This window comes from Tachypleus tridentatus, chromosome 2, assembly GCF_004210375.1.
Source record: "Tachypleus tridentatus isolate NWPU-2018 chromosome 2, ASM421037v1, whole genome shotgun sequence".
NCBI lineage: Eukaryota > Metazoa > Arthropoda > Merostomata > Xiphosura > Limulidae > Tachypleus > Tachypleus tridentatus.
The window spans coordinates 102,881,650-102,901,275 of record NC_134826.1 but is presented as its reverse complement, the minus strand read 5'-3'; the positions used below and the strand labels follow the sequence as shown (position 1 = coordinate 102,901,275).

The 19,626-nt window shown below is 33.0% G+C and overlaps 1 protein-coding gene across 1 annotated transcript in view; it reads left to right on the top strand.

Annotated features, from left to right (window-relative positions):
* The first annotated feature begins 7,986 nt into the window (after positions 1-7,986).
* LOC143244724 (replication factor C subunit 2-like) overlaps positions 7,987-19,626 on the top strand; it is a 30,104-nt gene continuing 18,464 nt past the window's right edge. Inside the window, 3 exon segments of the mRNA XM_076489882.1 lie at positions 7,987-8,289; positions 9,003-9,072; positions 12,122-12,163. Coding sequence (XP_076345997.1) covers positions 8,150-8,289; positions 9,003-9,072; positions 12,122-12,163 — 252 coding nt within the window. The 5' untranslated portion in view covers positions 7,987-8,149.

The following is a 19,626-nucleotide window of genomic DNA, read 5'->3' as shown; positions in this document are numbered from 1 at the left end:
CGTGTTCTACCATCGTTAAATGACATATTCGTAGGTTGATATTCAATTTGTTTGTTTATTTAAAAGAAAAACCACATTCTATTATCTGCTGAGTCCACCGCAGACAGTTGAGCCCCGGATTTTAGTAACGTTTAGTAAGCTTACCACTGCCCCACAGGGGAATTTGATTTCAAAAGCAAGTTATCGAGATTTTAGTTAAGCTCCAAGGTAATTAAACAAGGTCTACAAGTATGCATTAAAATCAAAATTTTCCTGCTTTGCAGAAAGTATCTATACTTGTTTCTTATCTTCTGATTGGTATTAGCATTTCTTTATGATAATCCCTAATGTTCTATCCATCTGACCATGCCAGGCAACAAGAAAAAAAAAAGAGTATTATCTCACTTATAATTCAAACAAATGTTAAAATCGATCATAAAAATGGATATTAGAAACATTGCACTATCTTTTTAAATAGAACTTATTACGAGTGATATTGGAAATCATTGCTATAGATTGGTAATACTTTTGTTGTATGTCACTAAGAACTCGCAAGTCGTTTCTGGAATCTATTTATATATCTGTGCATGTATTTATCGAGCATTTAGCAGTGAATATTCAGATGTTTTTATCTTGTGGTAGATGACACCATCCTACGAAGATACACAAAAAGAAATTTCTTTAAATTACAAATGAATGTAAAATAATACATAAATCATATGTTTCGTTAGTCTGGATTTTTTAAATTTCTTATAACTTTGTACTTGTTCTCCTAAAACGGGCTAAAATCAATACAACAATGAATATTACAAATAAATTCCAATAAATGTTTTAGGGATAGATTCAGCATACTAATAAAGGCTACAAAGAACAAAATTAATATACCAGTAGATGCTATAGATATTAGAAGTAACATACTAATAAAGATTAGGGGGTAGGATTAACATTAAAATAGATTTTACGGACGACTGAGGTAAAATACTGATAAACGTTACAAAATGAAATCCAACACACCAATAACCATTTCACAAAACAATTGCAACACATCAATAAACGTTTGAAAAGCAAACCCAACATATAAATAAAGGTTCTACAGGATAAATAAAACATACCAATAGATGTTACACAGAAAAAATCCAACATACCAATAATGATTACATACGACAAATGAAACTTATCGATCAGTTACAGACATATATTCAACTTAGGGGTGGATAAATGTTGTATCGTCTAAAATTATCATACAGGTAAATGATACACAGTATAAATTCATTATAAGAGTAAACATTACTTAAAATGATTACTTATCGATCAGTTACAGACATATATTCAACTTAGGGGTGGATAAATGTTGTATCGTCTAAAATTATCATACAGGTAAATGATACACAGTATAAATTCATTATAAGAGTAAACATTACTTAAAATGAACAAAAATCAAGCTAAAATATGGACATGTTATTCTGCATATTTAATTCGTATGAAAAACATAATTATTTAGAAAATTTGTAGTATATCTAATGTACTAATGAAAGTCAAAAGCATTTGGAAAGTTACTGAAATTCAAAATTTAACCAGGTTCTAGCTGTCATATCTTTGAACACACCCTGCCCCCTATTGGCACACAGGTATGTCTGCAGACTCACACCGCTAGAAACAGGGTTTCGATACCCGTGATGGGCATAGCCCACTGCGTAGCAGTGCCCGGCATGGCCAAGCGTGTTAAGGCGTGCGACTCGTAATCTGAGGGTCGTGGGTTCGCACCCCCGTCGCGCCAAACATGCTCGCCCTTTCAGCCGTGGGGACGTTATAATGTGACAGCTAATCCCACTATTTTTTGGTAAAAGAGTAGCCCAAGAGTTGGCGGTGGGTGGTGATGACTAGCTGTTTTCCCTCTAGTCTTACACTGCTAAATTAGGGACGGCTAGCACAGATAGCCCTCGAGTAGCTTTGTGCGAAATTCAAAAAGGCAAACAAACAAACAAACTTAAACCTTTTATTCATCCAAGCACCTGGTGATGAATTGGTGCTGATAATTTATGTTTACAGTACAGAACCACAGTACATCGAAGTTTTGCAGAGAAGAGTCGTTCCAGAATTGAAAAAGAGATTTCCTGATGGATCTGGCATTTTTCAGCAAGATCTGGCTCCGTGCCACACATCAAAACTTGTGAAGAATTTTATTACTACAACGCGAATAAAGGTGCTGGACTGGCCTGGAAACTCTCTGGACTTAAATCCTACTGAAAATCTTTGGGCGATTTGTAAAGAAAGACTTCGGGGAAAAGACTGTACTACGAAAGATAAGCTAATTGAGGCCATAATTGAGGTATGGTACCGCGATCCAAAAGTTATTAAAGATTGCAGTCAGCTCATGGACTCGATGCCGAAGCGGATTAATGATCTTCTGAAAAATAAAGGCGGTCATATCATTTATTAATTTGTGAGTAATTTTTGGATTCTCAGAAATAAAACGCAAAAAATTGAAAAAATCGTAATTTTCCATCTTGTTTCAATTAATTTGCACAAGGGTGTATATATTAATACGCTTCAATCTATACTGGACTCGTAGTAAAACATTTGCTATTGTTTTATCTCTATGAAAATACATTTTGACGTTTTATCTACTAATAGGTAATTTTACATAAAGTAAAAAAAAATCATTTTAAACTCACATTTATTAAAAGCTTGTTTGTTTATTTTTAACTTTCGCAAAGTTACACAAGGACTATGTACGCTAGCCATTCCTAATTTAGCAGTCCAAGACCAGAGGGAAAGCAGTTAGTCATCACCACCCTAGCTAACGCTTGATTTACTCTTATACTAACGAATAGTGAAACTTATAGTTCATAAGAACGACCCCACGACTTTCAGATTACGAGTAGAGCGCCCGAACCACCTGGCCGTGCTGGGCCTTGTTGAAAGCTATTACATTATAAAATCTATCTAGCACAGTGTAAAGAATTGTTAAGAATATTGACTAATTTCTACTATCATAGATTTGCAACAAAGACCAATAATAAAGGTCAATAAATGCATAATTTGACCACAAAATATATAATATAAACAAAGTAATTTTACTTTCCAAACGCATTATTTTACTTCCAATCAATTGCTTCTCTTGTAAAAAAACGATTTTAATGTTACAGTTGGAAATAAAATTGTTAGCATTATAAGCTCCCTAACTTATAGCTGAACCACCATGAGGACCCCCACTGACAGAGTGGTATGTCTGCGGACTTACTACGCTAGAAACCGACTTTCGATACCCCTGGTGGGCAGCATACATATGACTCATTTTGTAGCTTTGTGCTTAATTGAAAACAATAACAGTGAGTAATCTCATAAAAAGAAGATAACAAAAAGTTAAAAAAGGGTTTGGCAGCAATAAAAAACATCTCAGTACGAATTTGGAAACTATTTAAAAGGCTATGGAAATTAAAATTTTACAAACTACTGTAGTGAACAACGTGAACAAGTTTTTCCGTATATAACAACATGTTATCTGTTATTACGTAAACCAATCGTTTGTTGCAATACCAAAGCCATCGCTGTGGATCAGAGATAAGTTTCAGATTTGCAATACTATAACTGGGGCTTGATTCCCGCGGTTTACTGACTTTATATAGCCCATTGGGGAGTTTTCTGCTAAAGCACACAAGTTGCAACATTTTATCTTTAATTCACATACTTTTACACTTGAAACAGAAAATTTGAAAATGTTATATTAGAATTTAGTTCACAGATATGCTGTTAACAAGAAAAAGTTGAACATGTTGTGTACTCTCAATTCACCTCATTCACCCAGCGAGTAACTACACCCAACAAACTCAGTATTGCTTCCAAAAACTATTTTCTGGTAGTGTGTGAACATGTGTAATATTATTCACTAACATTTTTTATTGTTATGCATTTAAACTGTTATTTAAAAAATAAAATTTGTCTTATTACTTTGTTTAAATATCGTAAGTTTTAAATTTTCCTTTTTGTTTAGCTATAAAAGTAGTTGTTATCCTGAAAACTTTTATGAACTGCAAAATGAATGTCAAAAAATAAAATAAAATTTAAAAAATAATCATTTACAACTACTGATGTAATACTAACTAGCTTATAAATGGTTAGACAATGTTTGTCACCTTAGATTTTCAAAACACTTGATTTTCAAGTACCTAACATTGCATTACACTAATATCGTGATTTTGAATGGTAGCTAGAGTTAAATGCCCTTGATACAGAGAACCAGTCTTAAAACGACAACTTCATGTTTTTGTGGGCAGATGCAGCTGAGTGGAGAGTAGTTTTTTGTGATTGTTGACTTAACAGTTTTATTATTTAATTGCTGGATATGTATAACAACAGCAATATGCATATTTTATTCTAAGATAGCCCCAAACTGATTTTAGTGTGTGTGTTTTTTATAGCAAAGTCACATCGGACTATCTGCTGAGTCCATCGAGGGGGAAATCGAACACCTTATCTTAGCGTTCTAAATCTGAAGACGTACCGCTGTACCAGCAGGAGACCTGATTGTAGTGTATTTGTATTTATTGATTATCACAGTATTAACCAATGTTGAAATTGACAACAAATGGAGCCTATAAAAACTAATTCAGATAGTTGAAAAACTAATTTCTTTGATATCATAAATTAGATTGAAATCGAAAATGTAAAATAGTTTTCATCATTTTTATGTTATTTGAATTGATTTTTATTATTTTCTTATTTTAGTTTCAAAGTACCGTTATTGGTAAAGATGATCAATCGTGTTATTGATCAAAGTTTCTGTGCTGGTGAAAATAGGTATTAGTCCATATTTTATTCATTTATGAGATCAACATAATTTTGGTTGTGTTCAATATATATTAATGGTGATGTGATTGAAAATGTGAATACAAGTTTAACAGTTGTATTAATGCATAATTACTCTAGGAGTCTAGGTATTTCAGAGTATATAATTATACTGTGCTAGCATAACGTTTTTATGTTTTATAACTGAAAAATATACGTTCTTAATAACAAATGTAAAAGAACATCCTTACTGCATTATTTTGAGTGTAAATTGTATTACATACTGAAATAATCAATATTCTGCTTTGTCAATGTTTTTTTCTTTAAGTATTAAGCCTTTAATATTTTTAATATAATATAGTTATACATTCTCATATTTACTAATATATCTTCCCTTGTGGCACAGCAGTATGTCTACGGACGTATAATGCTGAAAATCGGGTTTCAATACCCATGGTAGAAGAGCACAGGTAGCCCATTGTATAGCTTTGTGCTTAATTCGAAACAAACAAAAGAAATGATATCCTGAATTCCTTTTGTTTGATCAAAAAATAAAACATGTTTTAGCTTTTAAAAGTTAGGGAAAAACATAATGTAGAATTCAAGTAGTCTATATCAAAAATATTAGTTTACATATGCAACTGAAAAGCAAGTTGTAATGAAATTCATTAATCATGCATGTAACTTTAAAACACAATATATTTCAAACATTAAATAAGCTACATAAAAGATGTTTCAATAGTATAAAACTGAAATATCTTTATATTCTATAACCTATACAAAACGATAGCCAGCATACGATAGACTGCTGACAAAAGACCAAAGGTGTCGAGCCGACATTGGTCCCTGCGTAATTTGGTTGTTGTTTTGAATTAAGCACAAAGCTATACAATGGGCTATCTGTGCTCTGCCCACCACGGGTATCGAAACCCGGTTTTTAGCGTTGTAAGTCCTCAAACATACCGCTGAGCCACTGGGGAGCATAAGTGTAATTTGGTACCGCACCTATTCTGGTGTCATATGCTTGTCCGATATTTTTGCTGTTGTTGAACCAATATTGGAGATACTGCTTGAAATTAAAGAACACACACTGTGTGTTCTTTGACCTCTGCCGAACCCCTGGGGTTCGATTGAACCCAGGTTAAGGAACATTGTGATAAAGTGAATCAGTCAATGTGTTCACGTTTTTGGAAAAAAAAAAGATATAGTTAAAATTGTATAGGCGACAAAAATAACAAAATTAAATAATAGGTTCACCAATCGCAAAGTTATTTATATTTGTGTATTAGAAAAATGGCGATATTTCAAATTAGCTCGTCGTCAGATCGTATAGTTTACAGTTAGCTATAGCGTATATTGAGTTAATTTGTACAAGTGAGTTTATTTTTTACATTAATATAGCCGAGTTAGCGTGGATTAAAAGTTACCAAACTGTTCAAGCATGTAAAAATGTGAATCGAGATATGAAAATAATTCGAAGTTCAGTAAACGATAAGAAATTTATTTATATCTCGATTCACGTTTTTTCGTGTGCTATGTGAAGAATGACGAAATAAAAGAAGATTTTTTATTTTGTAAGCCTCTTACAACAACAACTAAGGCAGCCAACGTGAAGAAACTTGTGGATGACTTCTTCAGAAACAACGATTTTTCGTGAGATATGGTTTCTGCAGTTTGTTCGGATGGAGCTCCAGTCATGCTGGGACGAAATTCTGGTTTTGGTGCGCTGGTGAAAGCCGATGCACCATACATCATTGTAACGCACTGTGTTCTGCACAGGCATGCGTTGGCAACAAAAACCTTGCCTTCAAAACTGGCAAAAGTATTAAAACTTTGTGCGAAATAGTGCCCTGAAGCACAACATCTTCAAAGAGCTGTGTAATGAAATGAGCTCTGAATTCGAGGTACTTCTGTACCATTCTAACGTTCGGTGGTTATCCCGGAGACAGGTGCTGAATCGTGTTTTTGCCATGCGTGTGGAATTAGCACTGTTTTTGCGAGAGCACCAACATTGGGTCATGCAGATTTCTTCGAAAAATCTGACTTCATTCTCATTTTGGCGTATATGGTCGATATCTTCAATGCTCTCAATCAACAGATGCAAGGCGGTGGAGTCAACAACTTCGAAGCAGAAGAAAACCTGAAGGCTTTTCAAAAAAAACTATCGTTATGGAAACGACGAAAAGAGAATGATAATTTTGCAAACTTTCCTCTGCTGGACGACTATGTAAGTAAGATCGAAGATGTGTCTGAAATCGGAGACATTTCTGTATCCGGGGAACTGAAGCAAGCAATTGCCATGCACTTAGATGAGCTCACAAAGTCTCTCGACGGATACTTTCCCACCAGAGAGTCATATCCAGCATGGGTGAGACAGCTGTTCACGTTTAGTGTTGCGACAGCAGATGTCAATGATGAATACCTCGACGAAATCATTGAACTTCAGCAGAGCCAGATTCAACAGCAACTTTTCAGAACAACAACGCTCTCAACGTTTTGGTGTCACCAAATCGTAGCGTACCCTCTTACTGTTAAGAAAGCCCTTGAGATACTCATACCGTTTGTTACAACGTATCTTTGCGAGCAATCCTTTTCGAGGATACTAGAGATAAAAATGAAGAAAAGGAACAGACTTTGTTGCGAAATGATATGAGAGTGGTACTTGCCACGGTGAAGCCGCGCATTTCTGAACTTGTCTCTGAAAAGTAACAGCAACAGTCACATTGATTTGCAGTAAATATTCATTGAGTTATGTTTTTGTTTTTGTGTGAAATTCATGTTTTGTTGGTTTTGTTCTTTGAACACAGTGATATTGTGTGCAACTGATGCATGGTTCATTTTGTGCACTAATAAAATATCTACTTATGTTTTGAATTTGAAAAAATGATATTTTATATTTGCAATTATGAAGGGTTTAGTGAATGCAAGTACGAAACTTCTAAGGTTCAATACCTCCAACAAGGTTAAGAACCACTGTTCTATCAGCTAGAAAATAAATTTCTATCTTAACTATCTTCTATAAACAACTGATGGTTAGCGCGTTGGACTTGCAATTTGCGAATACTACTAACTGTATTAAAAGTTTTGTTTTAGAAATACTTCTTTCGCAGTTTTCATGTTAAATAATCATAAATAAAGTTTAAAACTTCCTCAGCGCATGCCGAATAAAAGGTGTTTATATTTTTGCGTAAGAGGGCGCAAGCATACTTTAGCAATAAATTTGGCGGGAAATGGTTTTAATTGCGGTTGTAATAATACTATAAAAACTACCATATTAGCGTTAGAAATTAAGTTTTAATTTTGATACCAATGACAAAAGTTATATTCGTTTTAAATTTATCATATAGTAAAGAAGGATAGTTTTGAGCAAGTTATCTTAAGAATGACCGATGTTCATGAAATGGATGTTGATAGCGAAGAAGTAAAAGGTGATAATGTGATAAATAATCAAACTGTTAATCCTACACCTAGCACTAGCAGGCCTAGTAGTAGTACGTCAAAGAAGAATGATGGACGCCCGTGGTAAGCCCTTCAAGTTCAAAACAAATGTTTCATTTATCATGTGTATGGGCTTTGTTAGCCTATTACTCGTAAAACTTAGAAAGAACTTTAATAAGAATATGAAAGAGAGTTAACATGGACAGTAATGATATTAGTATCAGTGATACTATCCCTATCTATATTACTATTAGTATTAATTCAGAAGAACTTCCATACACGAATCACAGTATAAACAGTTGCATGGATAGATAGAACGCTTATTTTTAGGTTTATTTCATCCATATATTTTTTAAGTATCGGTTATTACTTGGACTGTTGAAGGATAGTTTCACTTTTATCCACATTTACTTTTTAAGTATCAGTTGTACCATTAGCTATTAAGGGAAGAGTTGTATATTTAACTAATATTATTTGTAGTTGTGGTACTTTTACAGTTTTACTGTTAGGATGGCTCATTTTTTTGGATAACTATTTTCTAGAAAGCTTTCATTTGCAAACTATTTCTGGTTTATGGTATGCCTGTCTTGTGATGTGTATGAAAGTTTAAAATGCTTAAAAACCTAAAGGAAATGCAAACAGTGGTTACAGTAGATTGAAATAATTTCAAAATAGCTTGTGTCTTGTTAAAATTATTTTACTAGCTTTGAATTGTTGTGAATTTAGAAAGTGTTTTCATCTTTTACATTCTTCAGTGTAATTTGACTTTTTATGATATAGAATTCTTTATAATATAGGATAGAGAAATACCGACCTGTGAATTTTTCTGATATAGTTGGAAATTGTGAGACAGTATCGAGATTAAAGGTAAGTATAGGAATATCAAATGCAATATTAGTATATGCATTATGTAGTAAGTTAGTGGGTTTGTTGTTTTTAAAATACTCAATTGGTATAATGAATCATATGCTATGAAGTCTGTTAGTGTAAATGCAAAGATTATCTTTGAACTTGGACTTTAGTGCTATTACTAAAATTACATATTTTCAGACTGTATATACACCACATGGGTTATTTTGCAAGTGTAAAGTAAAATATATAAATAGGTATCTTGAGTTACCAATTTTTTTCACTCAGGTGCGTTTTAGAGGTAGGTTGAGTATTGGTTCGTCTATCAAAACAATCAGAATTATTACAATGTTACCCAAATAATACTTGATATATTAAAAAAACTATTGGCTTGCACTGTTTTCATCTCTCATCAAGATTATATATTAGAATTTAAGACCCAGTAATTTCCCATTTCTAGCTATCACATATCTAGAGTTTCACAGAAGAATTATCTTGAAATATCATAATCAGTTTACATACAAACTGTGTTTTAATTCATCGCTACTAATCAGAATTGTATTATGTTTTTAGAAAAACTACTATATAAAGTGTGATTTTTTATAAATGTTAAAAATATGAAGTAATAAGTAAGGTTAGTGGTCATTCAATACATTGAGGTCAGATTGAATTTCCTTAAATGAACTATTCATTATAACAAACCTGTAGTGTAAGAATGAATGATTTATTACTAGCTAGATTTTGTGAGAGTAAAAGATGCACATGAAATGATTGACAAATAAAAATTACACAGGTGCTTAAAATAATGTTAAAGCAGAGAAGTAGCAAGAAAACTTATTCTTTTATGCTGTAAATGTTTGCATTATATTAGCAGATTTACTGATTTTATCATAACTATAAAATAAAAGAAACTATGCAATACTTCTATGTTCAAAAGTATTGTTTTAATTTTGATTTTTTAAAAAGTTTTTATAAGATCCTTGTGAGGATTGTTATGTATATTCATGCTCATCCTCTAGCAGTTTTATATCTGTAATCTTTGAGTTCTTGTAACCTTGCAATGTTTTAAATTTGATTTTATTGTCTTTGATTGTCATCTTCTCTGTTTGCTTTGTAACAATCATAACAAATGAAAGATCTGTTGTTATGGTGCTCCAAATATTTTTGTAATTTCTGCTTTCCTCATGAGTTTAAAATTGTAACACAAGTGCATCTGAATATGAATTTTCAGTATGTACAGTTGCATGCATTAAACAAAAAGGCCTGCATCTGCCTTTCAGAGCAGTAACACTTACGTAAAGTGACTTATTTGTGAAAGTATGGAAAATTTATTTGTACAACCAAAACAGCTGAATATTTTGTAGTAATAGTTACCAGAAGTGTAAAATTATAAATTACCTTTTGTAATTTATATTTTTGTGATGGGAAAATGAAGTATTTTATCTTGCATGCATTTAGGTTTCAGATTTAACTGAGATAAGAGAAAAATAATCTATTTTAACTTGGGTTTCAACATTGGGCCACTAATTGAAGTAGTACTTTGAGACTAGTGCTATTTTTCTAGGGCTCAAACTTCATTACATATTCTTGGTCCTATTCATTTCAAAGGAAATCTTTGCATTGAACATACTCTCACCAACTGTGTTGATTCACGAGTGATTTGATTCAACACGTAAATACAGATATATATTATTACAAGTTCATAACTTCCAATGTACACATGTATTGTTGTATGGCATATTTAATTAATCTCATTCTCAAGGACAGCATATCACAGTATTATGAAGTGTTGTGTTCCTGAGACCTAACCATTTAAAAAAAAATCAGGATCCTTAATTTAAACTTCTCATTTATTACTTTGTAAATGTAGTCACATAAGTGTTTTCTACACTTCATTGGTCTGCGAATAACATTTTCTTGCCATGAGGATTACTTGTTAGATAGTACTGATTTCAACAATAGAGGGTACCTCAGTAATGTCAGATTGTTGTAGTGAATTCTGTGAAACTGAATTGAACATGTCTGTTCATAACACTACTGAAAATAGTATAGATTGTAATTTTGCATTGAATTAATCCATCTTGATTTTATTGAAAACTATGTAATGATTCACAGGATTAAAAGAGCAACATGAAGGTAATTGTAGTATGCATTCCTGAGATGTGCTATGAATCTGTGTACCAGTGATATATATTGTGCATTTATAGTAAAAAGTACATCATGCAAACAATTTCATTTCCTTATAGGTCAAGCATAAACTTGGAAAAATAAAGGTTTTAACTATCACTTTTAACATTTAAGTCCCTACTATCAACCTTATCATTTCAACCTTTAGATAAACTGCATAATTTACTAAAATTTCTTACATTTTAGGAAGCTGAATTAGGCCACCACTACTTTTCTTATGCTTTAATAATTTTTTTTTTTCATAACTATACTACTATTAAATAAGGTTTTTTTTTAGTGACCCTTTTTCTGTAATCAGTATTTTTATATTAACATCGGAAATAAGTACAAACCTATTTTGGATCTGGAAATAAAAAACAAACATTATTATGATTTTTGGCTATAAATATAGTTTTCCCAAGTTTTATTGTTTTTCATGATACATACTTGTTTTCATTGAATTGTCTGTAAAGCAAAGTGTTTTGAATATAATTATATATTCTTAACAGAATAAAAGAAACAAAACAATTGTATACATATATCCTATTCATTTTGTTGTTTGAACAAGTATATTGAAAGGTATGTGAGGTTTTCAAACTAAAATAGTTTTTGACTGAAAGTTATAATAAGTGTATCATTTAAATTAATGAGCAAGTGTAACTAACCTTAAAAAATGCTTAAACATTTATTATAAAATAGTTTTGTGGAACTTTTGGTAAATTCTGAAGCACTGATGAAGACTGGTTTTTGGTATCCCTTACTGGGTGTTTACATTTTGGTATATCATTTGATGTTTGCGTGCTATAATGTTAAAGAAAAATAAAACAACAAACATTTTGTATTATGTGCTTATTTTCTGTTAGTTTTTCTAATATGCTGTACAATTGTTTTGCTATTGCAGGTTTTTGCTAAAGAAGGAAATGTGCCAAACATTATTCTTGCAGTAAGTAATGTGATCTTTGTTACAGATTATTCAAAATATTTTGTCTGTATCACACATTTTATATCAGGTAAACAAATTTATAAGAAAGACAAGTAACTGTTCAGGTGTGTTTTATATGTAAAAAATATAATCTCAAAATATTGTTGAATATGAAATTTGGTAAAAAGTAAACCTGACTGTGTTTGGCCCTGTCATGTTCTTTCACCCAGGATCTTTGAGTTCTTTAGGGTTATGTCTTGAGTATTACCCTTTTCAGTATAAAGATCAATGCTATCACTAAACAACTTTATTCTACTGTTGCAAACAGTCTTTATGTTGATGACTTCTGCATTTCTTGTCAGTTGTTGAACATGAGGTTTATTGAGTGGCAGCTTCAAGTGGCTCTCACTCACTTGTTGAAATGGACCACAGCAAACAGTTTCATCTTCTCTTACTCTAATACCATTTGCATTCATTTTTTCCATTAGTTAGATTTATATCCTGATCCTGAGCTATCTTGGTAGTGGTGTTTTTCCAGTGATTCCTGAGATAAAATTTAAGGGGCTTCTGTTTGACCTTGAGATTTCTCACATTAAGTAGCTTCATGCCAAGTGTACACGGGCACTGAATAACCTCAATGTTTTTTCTTCCACTTTTTTGGAGTGAATCTATGTTCTGTGCTAAAGGTCTGTTATGCCCTAATACATTCAAAAATGGATTATTGATCTCTGATCTGTGGTTCTGTCAGGGCCTCTGCCTTAAAGATGTTGGACCCTGTACATCATGTGGAGCTGTGACCTTAAACCCATGAATGTCTTTTTTTTTCTTTCTTTTTGCAATATGTTACCAAGCATTTATCCTTAAAACAGCATCCCACCTTAGCTTATCTCTTCCTTCATTGGTGGCTGTGCTCTTTCAAAATAAATAGTCTTCCATTCCTCCTTTTGGCCTACATATTCAGGCACAGTTGGGTCTATCATTGGATGGTGTTGCCAAGCCTGAGGATTAGCCAATATGTCCATGACTCATTATTATCCTCACCTGCAAACTTTTTTGAGTCATCTGAAGAAGGCACATACAAGGTGTTCGGAAAGTCACTGTGCAGTTTTGTAAGCAGTGATAACAGCATTCATTCAGTCTATTTCAAGCCAGCAACTGATAGCGGTGTTTAGAAACAAAATAAGAAGGATCCAAGTCTGTATTGATGCCAACGTTGTTTATAATCCTCATTCATATTTACCTCCTGTATTCTATGTTGAAACATGTCTGTTAATAAATATATAAGTGCACAGTGACTTTCCGAACACCCTGCACTTCTAGTTGGAAGTACCATCTTCTCTTTGCCATAAACCATTTTATGGATGGTTCAGAATCAGGTGACTCATGGGCCTTGCCATGATTTATTGTAGCTTTGAGTTTATTCACAAGTTCACTTTATATTTTCTGCATTCGCTGAGTTGTATAGCATTTTGCTTACCTTAGATCACGTAGAAGCTGAACAGTATATTAACTTTACTGTTTACACTGACTCTCTTATCTCTTTTGACTTCAGAATTACTTAATCTCAATATAAGTTTTCACTCTACTTTTTTAAACATTGATAAATAACCAGCTCAGTTTTCTCTGTCAGTTATTCCTATCCAGTTTTTCTGGACACTTGACTATGCCAGTGTTCTACGAAAAAAGCTTGATGACACTGGAGTTAAGTCCATATGCTCTGGTACTGTCACACCTGTGCCCATCCTGTACATAATCAGTAGTCCTGTGATCAAACCCCAGCTTTGAGCCAGTTTGTGGTTTGTTTGAGGTTAGAAACTTCTTAATAAACTTATCCAACTCAAACTTACTGTTGTTGTTTGGCTGTCTAATCTCATTAATGGCTAATGGGAGGAATTTGTTTTTGATAGCTCTTTGATACAGTTTTTTTTAACCTTTCTATTAAAAGTTAGGGTGGAGTCCACCCAGCTTATAATCGCAGAACTATTCACAAGAGTAATTATGCTATGACTTTTCATAATGTATGGATATCTTTACAAAACTTTGCTTACTATTGGTAAACATTGCAAGGCTTTCATACACAATATATCAGGTTTGTCAATTAATTAAGATTTTTTAATTAAAATATTTTCTTTCAATATGTGGACTATTTATTATGCAGAATACTTTTGATTTTAAGATAAATACTTTTGTGCATCAGAATATTTTCAAATTTCACTCATAAAAGCTTTATAACCTCCATAATTTTCAAGTTTTTAAGAAAAAATACACATATTTTATTTGTTATTTTCTCTTAAATTGGAATCTGTAAATGTTTGGCAGATTTTACAAATCTTATAAAATACCATAAAAATTTCAGAAATAAATATAAATTATGCTTTTTATCATTCTAGAATGACTACACAACTCAGACACAATGGTTTAGTCTTAAATATCTTAAATGCCATAACATTATATATTTATTATTTGTATTATGTTGAACTTTCAGCTATTGCTGGCTAACATCACACAAGTTAGTGATGTGGTTGCACTCATTATTGTATCTAATAATATAAAACTGGCCTTTACAAAGTGACCTCAGCTGTATTTTAGTGGACTAGCATTTTGTAAAATACAGTCATGTTTCAGCTATAATAAATTATGTATGTATTTATAAATAAGTTCTTAAACTTATTTTTCTTAAAATATAAAATTGTAAATCAATAAGTATAGCAAACAGTTTTATCTTCCAGGTACCATAACTGTTGCATTTGTTTGGTTGTTACCATAGATTGCTAAGCCTTTTAAAATTTGTATGTGGAGGATGTGGAAAGAAATATTGTTTTATATAAACATTTGAAATTACCAAAATTATACCATAGAATTTCACTATAATTTATCAAGCTTAGTAACTAAGCTGTGCAGTTTTGTATGTTAACGTATAAGTGCACAGTGACTTTCTGAACACCCTTTATTTTTAATCAATCTCTGTGCATGTTAGTTATAATAAAAAATTTTATCACACCAGTTTACTATAAATTTATTTCAATGAAATTATTAATACCATGTACATTATAATTAAAAGGTTTGTATAAGTTTGTATTTCTTTATTTCAAAAGAAACCTCTAAAACAATTAAACTTCAGCATGTATCACAATTGCAGTTAAAAAATCCTGAACTTTAGAGCTATATAAGAGAAACAAGTTTGAAAATCTAAACTTACTCTGATCCAAGTGAACAAAAGTACAACATGTACAAGTTCTTGTAAATGAAATTTGAGATGTTGCAAGAAATAAAGCAGTTGAAATAACTGTTAAACATTCCAGGGTTGAAGATAATTCTTACCTACTTTCAAAGCAGAAACTGTGTTGCCAAGAAACAGTTTTAAGGTTAAGGGCATGTTTATAACCAACAGAAAGGGCAAATTTTATTGTTGAAAGTTGTTACAATAACAACAAATGGGTTTTCATTCATTTTTCTTCAAAGTAGGGAGGATGAGTCTAAATCACATACATATTAGATCAGGGGTTCCCAACCTTTTGGCACTCGCGACCCCTTACCTAAAAGTTTGAAACCCATGTGACCCCCTACTTAGGGCTTACTATCAGCAGCTTAATTTTTCTTTTATTTTCTGTGAAGGAGAGGGAAAGAAACATCTAAAAAAAATATTTAAAAATTCTGTAATTATTTATTAGCAAATTAAATCACATTGGTCCAACCTGAATTCACAAAAAGAACATATATTTCTTAAAATAATATTAACATAGGTTTGAACAGCTATCCAACCCAGCCAGTGAGATGCCTGATGTTGCATTTCAGCAGCAAGCTTTGAAATTCGTGGCCGAGCGTTTGTTAGAGCCAGCCTCATGTCATCTCCAACATCCAATCTGTTCCTATTCTTTGTTTTTATATTGACAAGAGTGGAAAATCCTGCCTCACACAAGTAGGTAGAAGCAAATGGAACAAGGACACGTAAAGCTATCATGCTGACTTTGGAGTATGACTGATACATAGCGTACCAGAACTGAGTCACGGATTTCACCTCGAAGAGATCATGAGCTGAAGAGTCATTCTTTAGATCCAGAAATTCATCTTGGATATCATCTGGGATGCTGGATACATCAAGTTCAGTACAAAATGGGTTCCTTACCAGGGCCTCCTGTTCCTGTGATAGCTCAGGGAAACGCATTTCGACTTCCTTTTCTAGAGACTGAAGATGTTCGGTAATCTCATCCTTGAGGAACTGATCCAGTTGGATCTGAGACTCATCCGTCACTTCACAAAGTTTTTCAAACATAGCGATGTTTCCAAGATTGGTTTTCCGACGCCAGTTCTGCAGTTTGGAAGCAAAGGCCCGAAGATTATCTTGAAAAAAGGAGAACATGTGTTTCCCTTCCTTGAAGCTTCAAATTGAGCTTGTTCAGCTGGTCAAAATTTCGCTAGATGCGCAACCCTTTTATTCCATGCTTCATCTTGAAGTGAGCTACAAGATCTTTCCTTTCTTGAGTCTCCAGGAATAGCTTTATTTCATCTTTCATTTCAAAGACACGATTAATAACGTTTCCTTTCGACAACCAACGTACTGCTGTGTAGAAGAAAAGGACTTCGTGGTCAGCATTCATGTCTTTGCATAGTTCTTTGAATAAGCGAGTGTTGAGTGCTTGAGTCTTCACATAATTTACAATTTTGATTACAGATTCAAGCACTTCCTGCAGGGAGAGTCTTACTGGCGAGAGCATATCGGTGAATCATGCAGTGGATGCCCTTTGCTTGAGGTGCTAGCTTCTTCACTCTCGGCTGGAATCCTGATTTGATCCCAGCATAGCCTGTGCCCCATCCCATACAAACCCACACACGTTTTCCCATTGAAGATCTTCGTCTTGAAAAAAGTTGAAACTTTTCCATGACAGCATCAGCTTTTGTTGTGGTTTCAAGTGCACTGCAGAATAAGAATTCGTCTTTGATGTCACCTGAATTAATGTATCTCATGAAGACAAGCAACTGAGAACATGAACTTAGCATCTGTTGACTCGTCGAGCTGAAAGGAGAACAAAGGGGAACCCTTGATTTCAGTCAAAACCTGTTCCTTTACATCCATAGACATTTTAGAAATGAGCCTCTGTATAGTATTATTTGACAGGGATGCTTGCTGCATCTTCTTTGCACTGGCTTCTCCAAGAATAAGATTTACTGCTTTCATCATGCAGGGTTTAAGAAGTGTTTCTCCAATCGTGTGAGGCTTTTTTTGTTTAGCAATTTCAAATGCAATCTCATATGAAGCTTCCACTACGGCTACACTCTGCTGCTGAAACGACCCACTTCTATCGATTCTTTGGCTTTTAAGACACCGTTCATGCCGTTTGAAGAAATCCAAACCCTTCTTTGCGTGTTCTGGATGTTTCAAAACACACTGTGGTTTCTCGATGCCGTCTTTGGCGAGCACATTGGTGAAGCCAATGTTGAGGTAGCATTCTGAGTATCTGCGCCGTTTAGCCATGGACACAACTCACCTCTACTGCTTACTTATCTCCTTGTTATAATAAAATAAAAATGTTGAATAATGAATGTTTTGGCAACTGTAGATCTTACACTGACTACTTGTGGGGGGTGCAGGTAGAGTAATGATGGGGTAAGTATTGGGAGGGGAGGGAAGGGAGCGTGGCTAGTCGAGCGATTCGTCATCCACCAATCAGCAATGGACATGTGACTCACGTGTCGACAGCGAGCACACACACTTAATCACAGCTAAATAGACACACAAGCATACTACATGTGCGTGCATTCACATACTCGTTACTCACTAGTACACACATACATACAGTTGCAGACACATACACATAGGCACATTCACTCACAGGCACGCATACATACACCCATAATATCACCTAATGACATTGAACTAACGTAGCACACGTTTTGCTTTGCACCGAAACAAAAAAAATGTAAGAGCATGAAAATGTAATTGATGAAATAAAATTAATGTTATCCCAAGCTACTGCTAACAAGGCTTTGTGACTCCCCTGCCAAGGCTTTGGGACCCCCCATTAGATTGATAGTTAAATTTAAATGCTAAATCACTGTAACCTTCAGATAAATATTTTTTTATAAAAAATGTTATTTGTTATTTTCACTGTCTTATTTTTGTGTGGATTTGATCAGTTTGTCTAACCTTGTAACCACCATAAAAATTTGGAAATAGATCTAAATAGTTTAAATTTCATAACATTATACATCAATATATATAACTTTTTATTGAGCTTTCAGCCATGTCTAACTAACATTATAAAAGTTACGATCTAATGATGTATGCAATTTATGCTACTGTATCCAAAAGTATAAAATGGCCTTTACAGTGTAACTGCCTTTGCTTTATTTTAGTGGAAGAGTATTTTATAGAATAGTCACATTTTGGTTGTAATACATTACATATGTGCTAAGCCTTGTTGAAGTGTGCATGTGGAGTATGAAGAACAAAATATTTTTAAAAGTTCTATATTTCCAAATAACCAAAAGATCATAAATTACTATATCGCTACTACATTATTCTACTGCAGTTTATCAGGCATATTACCTGTATTTAGATCTAAAAATGTCACTTTTCTATCACAAAGTCTACAACTAAACATGTTATACACACACACACACACACACACACACACACACACACAAATACTTTGGAAAGGCTGAGAAAACTACATGGGGGAAATTCTGAGCTTTTACTTGGTTATAAATATCTTGTAGAATGAAGCAGGTGTATAAAAATGGAGAGATGACTGGGGCTGACATGTTTCATTGAATAAATTTAATAATCACTCACAAAATGGAAAATATAAGTTCTTATTTTATATTCTAGCTTGTTAGTTGGGAATTTCCAATTTGAGTTTCTATTTTGAAAGAGACAAGAGATTGTATTTAGCCATCAGAAACATCTAATTTGAACGAAAGCTGCATTCAGCATACTTTGTGACACACACAAAAATTGATATTTAGGAATTTTCTTTTAACACTTGCTCAGGATATTTGTTGATGTGCTTGACAAAGTTTTAGGGTCTTACATATAAAATTTTATTAAACTACTTTTGTTGATGTTACACAAATTAATGTAGCATAAAATCTTAGCTAATAATCCATATTTTAATAGTATGTAAATTTTAAGTTTTTAATTTGATAATGTAATATTTAAAAGAAAATCCTGAATTTCCCCAAGTGCGATATGCGACACATTCTCACTAGGCATCTTGTCTTATTTTGTCCACCACACCTTCAAAAAGTACAAAATTAAATATAAATTACTCACTATAAAATTGTCATTGCTTAGACAAATAATAATTTTTATAGCATTAAATTTTGTTTGGCTACAAAACTATTAAAAAGAAAATCAAAACCCTCCTGCCATGCCCACCTGTCACATCTCTTTCAGGATTTGTTAACAGTTCTGTCGTATATTTAATTATATATTACCTTACTGGTCAGTAGTTAAGGTTTCCAGCTATAAAATGAGTTATTGT